An 11,495-nucleotide genomic window follows, 5' to 3' on the forward strand; every position below is an offset into this window, starting at 1 on the left:
AGATCTTCGTTCACATCTTCTGATTTCTCCAGCCCCCTCATCGATGCTTGGCTTTGACTAATATATTCATGGCAACTAACCTGACGCAACTGTGGGATTTGTACTTCGTGAGCCCTGCCCTGCTGATCGAGGAGGAGGAGGAGGACAGCCTTCTGTCTGTGCCACTCTTCAGCTCTTCACGACCTTTAGGGTCCAGCTCCAGCTCTTGGACCCCCACCCTGCAAAAGGTGAGCCTACCTCCTGTGGCGGGACCTCCTCCCAAGGCCATGTCTTCGGTGGGAAAGCACTTTTGAGGAACTCTAGAGGGTTAAAACCACGGTTCTGAAACGCGCCTAGGGGAAAAGTCACATGCACAAGGGAGATTTTGCAAGTTGGTGCTTGCAGCTCCGTGTAATGAGAGGGAGCGTGGGGGCGAAGGCTTCTTGCCTTGGGTGAGCTGTGCCTGGTTAGTCCCTGGTCCCTGGGAGACGCAGGGAAGAGAACAACCTTCCCTGGCACAGGTTGGGGCTGCGGGACCAGAGAGCTCCCTGCTCAGCGGTGGGGCTGCACAGCGCCTGGGCAGCGCGGTGGGATGATGGCAGATAAAGGACAGTGAGGAGGAGGAGGTGGGAGCTGAGCTGGCTCCCCAGGAGCAGGAGGTGAGCTGGACAAGGTAAGCCTCTGCCAGTCGCTCTGGAAATGAAGCAGAAGGACTTGCTGAATGTTTCTAATGTTTCTCTGCTGTTTAGCTAGGGCTTGGAGGTGTCCTAAAAGAAGGTCCATAGCCTGAAGGAGGCAAAGTCACCAGAGAAATGTTGGTATTGCATAAAGAATAAGAAGCGATGTAGAGAGACACAGAGCCTGGGCAGTGCAGGAGATGAGAGGATGCTCTTTGTGTTAGCACAGGAGGAGGCAGAAGATTTGGGGGGACCCATCTACAAAACCAGGTAGTTGTTCTGCAGTAAAAGTCAACAGAGCCAAACGAGTCTATGCTGCACAAAGAGGTAAAAGCAAAGCTGCTTTTGCAGATAAGCCCGTCCCAGCTGGGGAAGGCTGTTTCCTTCCTGCAGCCCCCAGATGCGCTGGGGAAGGCTGAGCTGCCCTGACCCTGCCGCACCCTTCACCGTCATCTCCTGGGGACTGGCCTCCAGGGACTCAAAACTCTCAACCTCTGAGCCAGAGAGCCTTGATTCATCTCTAACTTCACACGATAGCAGCAACAACAGGGTGGTAGGTTTTTATTAGGTTTTCCTTTTGTTTCACTCTCTGCTTTGCTGCTGTTCTGTGCGGGCTTTTCTGTTTTGTTTTCCATTTTCCCTTCTGTTTGACGCTAACCTGAAGGGATTGAAGGCAAAAGGGGAAAGGAGTGAGAAAATTCACTGTTTGAATCCACCTCTCGGTGCTGGGAGACGTGCTGTGTAACACGTGCCTGCCCATGCTCTGCAAGGAAATCGCACTGGAGAGTCGTGCTCAACCTAGAGCAGAATCGCTCCTCACCTGTGTCGGTGAAGAGCAGGTGCTGTGCCCATCCCGTGTACACACACACTGCACACCTCTTGTGCAATGTGTACCATGGCTTGATTCCTTTAAGTGTGAGTTTCCAGCCCTCTTCAGGGTTTTTCTGCGATCAGAAGAACCTTTGGTGTTGTTTCTCTTGCCTCAATTTCCTTTCTGACAGTCCTTCAACTGGTGACTGTCCCGGCTTTGTGCAAGGGGGTAATTGCAGCAACGACCATCAGTCAAAAATAAAGTAATCCTCTTTGGAAGGAGAGCGGGTGAGCTCCGGGAGAGACCAAACACCAGGAGACTTGCACCAGGAGCCTGGTGCAAAAGTAAGACGGAGAGGAGGTTAAAAAGTAAATGACAGTTTTGTAAAGCCAGCACAGAGGCAGCTGAGCCACGTGAGCAGAAGATAATTGAAAAGTAAACTTCAGAGTCTTCCAAGCATTTGCTTTAATAGCCACCCACAGATCCTGGCAGTAGGGTAGAGACCTACGTCAGCAGCGTTTGTCTGGAAAACCCGTGGGCATGCTGCCTGCTGCGCGGATGTGTCCCGTCATCTTCTGGCACCGCCCGCGGCAGAGAGGAGAGGGGAAAGGAGAGCAGAGACCCTCAAAGGCTTTGCTGCTGCTGGGTGAGAGCTCTGCTTGCCTCTGCCTTCGGTGGATGCATTTTTCTTCCTTATCTGCACTGCTTCCTTCGTGTGGTGGGGAATTATCCGCTGTGTCACTGAGCAGGGTGCATTGCTTCCAGGAAAGGGCATTTACACCGGCTCCCCTTTCTTCTGAAAGTGCCCACTGAAAGCAGTAGCAAAAAACCTGTTGGCTTTGCAAGGAGGAATCCTGCCTGTTCCTGGGCTAATTGTTCATAAAATATGAATATTTAAGGCTGTTGGGATAATTTATGGAATATTTAAGGAGAACTTTTCCACCTATTAAAAAAAAGTAATTGCAGCAAAAGGCGAGCCTGTGCGTACTGCACTTACGGCTGGCTAACACCTACCCGGTGATAAAACCCACAGGGAGTGGGGTCCAAAGAGCAGAGTACACCCAAGTGATCTGTGCTGTTACCCTCTCTTTGCTGCTATCTGCAAGACTTGGGATTTTCTTTTCCTCTTTTCAGGGCTAGAAAATGCCTCCTCGCTCATGGAAAGCAAGATCTGAAGGAAGTCGTCAGTGGGAGCGTGAATGAAGATTTCACAATCTGGTCCCCAAGGAGAGCAATCGGCTGCCTGCTGCCTTGGGGCTGAATCGGGGTTTCTTAGCAGTGAAAGATAAGGTGGATACACAAAAAGTGCTGAATTCCTGACAATACTACATAGAGTGCCTCAAGGAGAGGCACCTTCAGCATGGCCCATAAAAGCCAAACTGGTGGAATTGAGAAAAATGGGTCACTTTCCTCCATCCTCTATTGTAAGAGTGATTTAAAGGATGGATCCCTGCAGTGGGTAAAAGGTAAGTGAGCAACTTGATAAGGAGAAAGGCAGCACTGAGTACAGCGCCCTGAAAGTAACAGAAGACAGATTTTTCAAAGATGCTCGTTAACAGCACCTCATTTGCAAAATTAACTAAACATGAAGTAACATGCTGCGTTTTGGCCGGCACAGCAGTCTGGGAGAGCACTGAGCAGGCAGTGTCAGGAGGAGCAGCCCCAGGGGACACCTGGCTGACCGTGGATCTTCAAAGGGGAAGGAAAGCTGGGTGAAACATCTCAGTGAAACAGGATCTCATCTGAACACGCCACTTCCTTAGACTCGAGCTCTTCCTCTTGACGTAGCACAGCTTGTGTAAACTCTAGATGAATGCCAAATGTGATGCCTGGAGATCACAGCTCTCTTGTGTTGCTCCAAGGCTGCTCTACCTCAGCTCCGAGCAGTCGGCTCCCCAAATCTAGGGCAGGCTGTCCTCACACTTTCTGGGCTCCTGACTGCAACTTGAGTTTCCAGATTACACCTCTGATCCTAGCCCTAGCTGAAACTGGGAAGCTGAGAGCCCTGAGCAGAGCCATGCTGCCCAGGAGCACTGCGAGAGCAGGGACCTGAATGCTGGAGGACCTATGGAGCTCATGCTCCAGAGCAGCCCTGCCACGTCCCAGACAACATGATTGTTGGAAAGCACCTTGCTTTGATTGCTCAAGCTTTTTCTAGTAGTGGGAGGGGTAAGTAGGCGATGGGGGATCTCTCTGAGGCAGATATCATTAGGAACACCCAGAAGCTTGAGTCCATTGTCCTTTCAGTTAGGGATCAGTGAGGCAAGATGTTATCCTGCTGAAGATCAGAGCATCACATTATCTCTGACTGCTCACTCCTGGAATGTGTTTGGGGTTACCTCCCTTTTTGTAGGTTGTTTCCTTACAGGGGACATCAGGCTGCTGTGCTGCTTCCAAAGCTCTTTGTGATGTTCTTAGAAATGTCCAAGGGGGGATTCTGGATCCATTTACAACATGTCAGGGTGGTGTGCATTCCTCAGCCTTCCCTTTGCCACGTGGTCCTTAGCTGCTGGGAGAAAAACCCGTGCCAGAGCCATGCTCATGACTCCTTTGTGCTCTTGCAGAACCGCTCAATGGCCAGGTGCTCATGGTGCTCAGCATGGACAACAACTGCTCAGCCACCTCCTTTGACATGGAGCTTTGTGCAGAGAAACTGAAGTCCCTTGGGGTTCAGGTAATCTCCTCATGCGTAATGTCCCCTGAGGACCCTGTAGGAGTGAATGCTAGCTGGATTAGCGTCATTTGCATTTCACCTGTATCACTCACAGCGTTTCTTTTCTTTTTTTGTTCGAGTGGCTTGTTTCAGTTCAACTTCAGTCTATTCCCCATGGACTGCAAGTCAACTGTAATGATCTTGGCTTAAACCTCCATGAAGAAATCCATTTAATATAGGTTCGAGTGAATTGCTTGAAAGTCACTCTGATGGGATGGAGTGTTCCTGGGACAATCTGTCTTCTCTTATCCTTTGTCATAAAAAGGTGGTTTTCTCTTTGTGACTTTCCCTGCACTTTTCAGGGAGATATTACTCACTGCAAATGAGGCAAGCACACAAGTTTTTGGTCTGTGACAGCTGTATGGATGAGATCGGAGGTGTGCTCTGTGGGAGGGTGCTCCGGGACACAGCTTTCAGTTGCAGTGCCAGCCTGGCCCCATGATGACTGCCCGGGCTGGTTCTGATGGGGCTAGGAGCCCAAAACTGGAGGGTGACCCTAGTTTGCTGTTTTCTCCCTGAGCAGGTGGCAGCGGATCAGTGGAGAAGGTTAATCGAGGATGCTGTCCTGAAGCCTGAAGTGAGACGGTACATGTTCTACAACTCCAGGGCGTTCCACATAGCCATCGCTGTGGTAAGGACAGCAGGGTCTCTTGCAGGCTTGCCATAGACATGGACTTGCTGAGGTGCATCAAGACCTACACGGGGGTTCTTGTGGCCAGGGAGGGAGAGAGGTTTGAGTGGCAGGAGATAGTGATTTTCACACATTCTAGTGGGCTCCTTCAGAAAACTCAGTCCACAGAATTTCTGTAGATGGAGGGCAGGGCACCTTCTCCAACCCCTTCCTGGTAGTCCCACTGAAGCGGGCTGTCTGTGGCTGGATAATCAGCATAGGCTGGAGTAGTAGTACCTCCATCAGACTTTATTTTTTAATTTGATTTTAAAGATCTGTAGATACTCTGGTCCTGATGCTAATTAGACCAATGGACCAGTCAACTTTGGTTACTTAGTCTTGCTTTTCTTCTGGTGAGAGAAGCTCCTCCAGAGACCCCAACCATTAGCATCTACTGTAAGGCTGATACTTTGCAGCATGCTGAGGATGTGATAAAATCTGACTCCTTTGTCTTAGTTGCATTTATTTTTTTGGATAGTCATTATACAAGTCTCCTCCTCCTTTCACTAATATTGTAAGAATTGGAGCTCAGTGTTTTGAGGGTTTTGGTGCCTGTTTAGTGCAAATGAGTTACATTATTGCAAGATGATGCCGTGGCACGCTGTGTGGTACACATCATATTTGCTTCTAGGCAATCTCCCGCCCAAATGCATGCTATCTGAAATAAAGGCCAAATGAATTCAGTTTTGCCTGTCTGTATGCAAAGGCCAAGTCTGTCAGCCCTTAGTGTAGTCCTTGAGCCCAGTGTCAGCGTCCACCATTCGAGTGTTATTGCAATTGAGTAGTGTCTGCACCACCTTGAGTGCTTTGACATAGGAGCTTTCTAAATACGGAGACTGTTAGAAGGATTATCAATATGCCTCAGTGAGTGCATTTCTTATCTAAATGGAAGAACTCGGCTGAAATCCTTCCTAGGTATGAATCATCATTAATAATTCACTCTCTGTCTTTGGTAATTTTTTACAATAAACCAGCGCTCACTCAGTCCTTCTAGTCCTTTCTTTCCCCTATTTATTATTGGAAAGAACTTCTGTCCTTTCTCACCCTCTGAAGATCTCATGTGACTTAATTTATGGTAAGGCATTACCCTGGGAGAAGGGACCGGTAATTTTCTTCTTCCTGTGACTTTTCTCACTTTCACAGTTTTGTGACTATCATCAGTCTCTCTGGATTTTTACAGGTTTTCTACGTGTCTCTCTGGACAAACATCTACTCCACAGTCCAGCTGTGTTCCTTCGGGCGCTACTGGGAGGCCAGCGTGCTGGTGACCCTGGCCGCCGTAGCAGTGACTGTAGCTGTGATACTGGTTATCGATCGTCACCAGAGGAAGGTAAGAGGAGGCTGCTTGCGTGCGGGCATGCAGAGCGTGAGGAGCAGGTCTCCTTCCCACCAAAGCGCTGGGATCCGGGCCGTCTCCTAGATGCATGCGAAGAACATAATTATCCGGGGAGGAAGGAATATTTTTACAGCAGGGTTGGAGATCGGGTTCAGGCAAGGGGTGTTACATAGCCAAGTTAGGTGTCGTAACGCCTGAAACGTAGGTGTTGGAGCCTGGCAGGCTGGCTCAAATCGCCTGTTGCTGGAGATAAAGCAACCCTCGCAGAGCGCGGTTCGTGTTCCCACGGCTGGTGGGAAGCCTCGAGGGCTCGCCAGCAGAGCCGGCTCCTGCCCTGCATCTGTCCTTGCAACCTGTCTGCCTGTTGCTATTAACAGCACTGTTTACTTGTGTCGCTGCAGTGCCCTGGAGTCATGGTCCAGGCCCCCACCGCACCTGCCTGGCAATGGGTCCAGAACAAAAAGGTAGCTCCTAACCCATAGAAGTTGCAATAAAATTATAAACCCGAGGTAGTCTGGGCAGTAGAAGGTAACAGGGAGATGATGTCAGCATGAGAGGCAACCAGCCTGCAGCATCCACTGCTCGGTTGTTGTCAGCTTCTGTTTGCAGGAGTCACAGGGGTATGGAAACTTCGAAGGAGTGATCTGAAGAATAATATTGGAAAGGCTTGATTCAAAATCCAGAGGGGTTTTTGCACTGATTTTAATGGATTTTGGAGCAAGCCTCTAATGACAGCTGTGCAACGATTCTTCCAAGGGGAAAGCTGGCAAATGTGTGGGTGCACAGAGGTTCAGGAGAGGAGTCCTTCACTTGGGGACTGCTGGGGGATGGAAAAGAGAATGTGATACTGGAAGGCAATTCTACTTCATACATCTTGTCTGTAAGAGAAATAATCCTTAGTGAGATTTCTGTCCGCACAGACGTCTGCTAGCGGTGGCTAGGCCAATACTGATGGCTGGTGACAATCCTCCCTGACTGCAGACAGCTCTTGTCACGGTTTTCCTTTCAGAGATGTGGTATTTGGGACTATCCAGCTGCAGTTTGTAGCCGTAGGCTGGCCCAACTTTTGCTGTAGAGCACATTAATTTTTTCTTGCATTTTTTAATAGATAAATATGAATACAGATGTGAGGCTGGCAGCTGTCAATGAAATCTTTATCAAACACAGTTTAATTCTGGGGATTACAGATGTCCTGGATGGGCCACACAACATTCTACAAGTATCCTTTTTGTAGAGAATTTTTCGTATCCTTCCTGGGAAGCTAATGATGTGGAGGTGTTTATTGATGTTATGATCCATGAGGATTTCCAGAGGGTGGGATTTCTAGGATTTGTTTTTTCTCCTATTGGACATGAGGGATTGGGTATTTTTTATTCTCCTGCTAAGTGGGGATTGAGATATACCCAAAGGCAATTGGAAATAATGAGTCTAAAAGATTGAAGTGGGATTAGTCCTTTGGGCAGACAATTATTCTGAAAGTGTATTATACTTACATGACAGTGATGATTCTTATTATGAGCAGAGTGACAACAATGTGCCTATGGCAAAAAACCAAACAAACAACACAAAGAAAAACAGAGTCCCCATCCCTGGGCTCATTTGCTGCTTTTCAGAAATACCTCTTTTGCACTAGACAAAGATTTAGGGGAAAGAAGATAGTTTAAAACTACACTAAAGTGTTACAGGAAGGTGAGAGAGATTGTCTCCCAGATTTGCTGGTGGACCTCACACCTCCCCATAGATAGAGAGAGGCATGAAGTACAAATGGAGAGGGAAGCGAGGCTGAAACACAGGGTCAGAGAAGGCGGCAGGGAGTACGGCAGGAGGGCTGGCAGGGGTGAAGTCATGCAGAATGAGGAGGAAACACTTAAGAACCTGAATTACACGTTTGCTCAGGCCAGCAGTTTTGCACCTCAGTAAGTGAGGACTAATCCAACGAGCCTTCACCTTTACCCACGTGTCCCAGAACTGCCTGAGAGCAGAAAATAACCCAAGGATTTACACTTTCTGTCTGTTCTGGTGTCAGATCTGTTTCAACTCTCTATCTTTTACACTGTTCCTCAATCCCCTTGATGATGGCAGCTTGAGTAGATATACAAGGGCAGACCTTTGGCTGCCTTCTGGGGGGCTGCTGCTCTCCAGGCTGGCAGGACTCACATCCCCAACATGTTGCTCTTGGTAGACTCTTTGCAAACAGTGCCTCCGTCCTGCAGACAAGCACCAAGTACAGTACATTTTGTAAAAATAAATGGAATGAATCCCTAGAAACAAAGGGAAGAAAGCAGAAAGGAGTTTAGGGGAGCTAAGTCACTGTGACCCACCAGTTTATTTAGATCTAAGGCCACTGAGATGAATGATGGCAATGGCCTTGGGTTAGCCCAGTTGTCACCCCCCCCAGGCTGTGTGAGGAGGACTGGCAATGTCCCCTTTCCCTGCCACCCCTCTTCTCTTCCCCATTAGCTTGAGGTTTTGTCTTGGCCCAGACCCTCTTGGCTTAAAATCAGCCCTGAGATGTGTTATTTGGTTCCTGACTGTGTCCTGAGCATCCCATAGCCACCAGCTGCCTTTGCTCTGCTTCCTGCGAGGACTGTACCACGATCCGCACAGAGGCAGAGGGCTGCAGAGGGGCAACCACGGAAAGACCCCTTCCTTAACCCTGCCCATCCCAGCTGTGGTTCGTGCACTTCAGCCCAGAGCGCTGCCTCCAGTCCCTGTCAGCCCACATCGCGGACCTGCAGAGGACACGAGAGGTAAGCGACAGCAGACGCAGCTCGAGCTCCCGCAGTGACACATGCATGTCCACGCCTACGCCCAGGCTTTCGTGGGGTGCAGGTGGGCAAGGAGAACTGAGTGAGTGTCCTCCTGGGCATCCCCTGCTGTGAACTGGGAGCTGGACAGCCTGGGAGGTGGGTAAACTGCATCTGTCGGTGCCCAGTTCAGCAGGAATATGTTTAGGACCTGTGGTATGTGCATATCTGGATAATTAACTGTACAACTTTAACAAAGGAAAGTCATCAAGAATCAAGGGCAAATTTTGAAAGCATGTGTCACAACTTGAAATAGCTGACACCTTGAGCTGTCCTCCTGAAATAAATGGGATAGCCTGAGGAATAAGTAAACACTATACTGGGTTAACTGTACAAAAATGTTGTCCTCTTGGCCTTCTGAAAATGTTTTCCTTTATGCGGGTGTGTACTATACAGACACGGTGCTGTCCTGCACTGAATTGCCCTTGCTGACCACAGCCGTGGGATGAGAGGTGATGGGGTACAGCCCTCCAAAAAATCTCAGGGCTGCTCATCTCCCAACAGATGCAGATCAGGGGATAGACAGCTACACACCAATTCACATATTGGCTGATATAACCCATAGAGTTTTTAAAGACAAGGTTCTCCGTGCCAGGCTGTAACCGTCTTGCTGGGAGTAGTCACCAGCACAAGAGGCAGCTGATGGCAGCAGGATGAAGACACTCAGCTCCAAATGCTGGGCACGGCTCTTGGCCAGTGCTGCCTTTTTTACTCTTGGGATGATAACTGCTGGGAGTAAAGAACGTGCAGGAGGAAATCGTGTCCTTTAAAGGCTGTCCCCAGGACAGCACTCTACCTGCCCTTGGACATCCCCCAAATCTCTTTCTCTTCCAGTCAGACTTGCGGCGCAGCCTGGACCAGCTCTGTGTGGTTATGGAGGCGGTGGTTCGGCCCGACCCGGGGACAGAGGAAGAGGCTTTGCGTGAAGACTCCCCTCTTTTATCCAGCGGGGTGAACCTAAATAAAAAGCCTGTGACATGCAACGAGCTGCTCTGTCTCGTTCCCGAGGGCCCACCAGAGGTAGGGACGAATATTCCTCCCTGACAGACAGAGGTGCCGAATCGTTTCCCCAGGCACCTCGACTCCGAAACCCATCCCAGCAGCCACCAGCCATGGGGTTCACCTCATTTTTCACCTGTAGAAGCACCTGGAAGCCTGGAGGTCCACACACACCTTCTCCAGCCTTGACACTGCTGAGCAGTTAATGCTTACTGAGCAGCTAGTGCTTAATCCTTGAGGAATTCATGGATTGGGCTTTTCCTTGCTGGTGGCCGGCAGTCCCTATTTGGAAGATAACATCTCCCCAGGGTCCATATAGGGACCCAGCACTTGTGTCCGGGCTGGGGATGAGACATGACCATGCCCTGCCTCTGTCTCCTCCATGGCACGTGCCTTCAAAGACTTGTGCCATGCTGAGCAACAAATGTGTCCTCATTCCCGCTCAGCAAGAAGCTTCAAAAGGGATGATTTTGATTTATTTTACAGTTTTCTACTCACCGTTACTAAGTGAATTTGGTGCAGATGACATCCCTGCAGATTGAAGCTCTCTGGCTGTCTACAGGCAAAAAAAAGCACCAGGAGGCAGTGACAGAGCAGGCAGGTCCCCAAGCAGCCTGGCTCCCCGGCCACCCACCAGCAAGCGGTCATTTCATGTCACTCCTCTGCGGGGACAGTGTGCCCGCACTGCTGTGACCAGAAGGGGATCTGGGACAGTTATATATATGCCATTGGCTCCTGTCCTGTTTCAGACGAGGACAGTCCTTGAACGAGGGAGTAAACGGTGTTTAGTGTATCATCCGCTCTTCCTGCAGGTAGATGCTCTGCTCTGACACCTCTCGTGCTTGTTCCAGGTGATGGCCCAGCAGCTCCTGGTGATCTTCAGCGGATGCTACGTCCGGCTCCTGGTCACTGGCTGCCTCCCTCGGGCCGTGGCAGGGGGGCACCTGGAGCACAGCAGTGTCCCCTGTCTCTGTCAGTTCATCGAGACCACCGCACTCAACACACACCAGAGCTGGTTCATGGGCAGGTGACCGGAGAGGGTTGGAAAACACTGAAATAAAAGCTCTCTGTACGCAACTGTGTGAAGAAACTGTGGGGCAGAGGAGAGGGCTGTAATCGCTCATCCTGGACTTATCTGGATGAACGAGTGGAAATAGGGCTCTAATAAAACATGCAAGACACTGACCAGAAAGCTGCTTACCTTTGAGACTTTCTGCCTCCCCACCGGCTTGGTGTGAAGGAGCTGCTCTGGGGGTCCCAAACAATCCAGGGACAGCCTGGAGCTCCCGTGGGAGATTTCCCACTGCTTTTACTTGGGGGCCTCGGAGAGCTGCCAGGTATCCCTGCAGGTGCGAGCCCCACGCCTTCGAAATGGAGTACGTGGGGTTTTTTTAGTACAAGGAAGACAGGGAAAAATTTGTGTGTAGCCATGTTGTAAATGTGATGTTTGCTCTGGATTATGTTTGTGTCGGTGACACGGAGCTTTGTCCTGTGACAGACATA

The 11,495-nt window shown here is 49.9% G+C and overlaps 1 protein-coding gene across 1 annotated transcript; it reads left to right on the top strand.

Annotated features, from left to right (window-relative positions):
* The first annotated feature begins 1,215 nt into the window (after positions 1-1,215).
* Positions 1,216-11,173, top strand: TMEM268 (transmembrane protein 268). The gene is made up of 9 exons (XM_054849097.1): positions 1,216-2,113; positions 2,602-2,933; positions 4,032-4,141; positions 4,704-4,811; positions 6,031-6,180; positions 7,295-7,405; positions 8,856-8,936; positions 9,828-10,013; positions 10,844-11,173. Exons 2-9 carry the CDS (start codon positions 2,828-2,830, stop codon positions 11,021-11,023), a joined length of 1,032 nt encoding a protein of 343 aa, XP_054705072.1. The 5' UTR covers positions 1,216-2,113; positions 2,602-2,827; the 3' UTR covers positions 11,024-11,173.
* The last annotated feature ends 322 nt before the right edge of the window (positions 11,174-11,495 follow it).

Source organism: Grus americana, chromosome 20, assembly GCF_028858705.1.
Source record: "Grus americana isolate bGruAme1 chromosome 20, bGruAme1.mat, whole genome shotgun sequence".
Classification (NCBI taxonomy): domain Eukaryota; kingdom Metazoa; phylum Chordata; class Aves; order Gruiformes; family Gruidae; genus Grus; species Grus americana.

Coding starts and splice junctions, on each gene's coding strand:
- TMEM268 (XM_054849097.1), top strand. CDS start 2,828: ATGGCCCATAAAAGCCAAACTGGTGGAATTGAGAAAAATGGGTCACTT. Junction 2,934..4,031: donor ATCCCTGCAGTGGGTAAAAG/GTAAGTGAGCAA, acceptor GTGCTCTTGCAG/AACCGCTCAATGGCCAGGTG. Junction 6,181..7,294: donor TCGATCGTCACCAGAGGAAG/GTAAGAGGAGGC, acceptor ATTTTTTAATAG/ATAAATATGAATACAGATGT.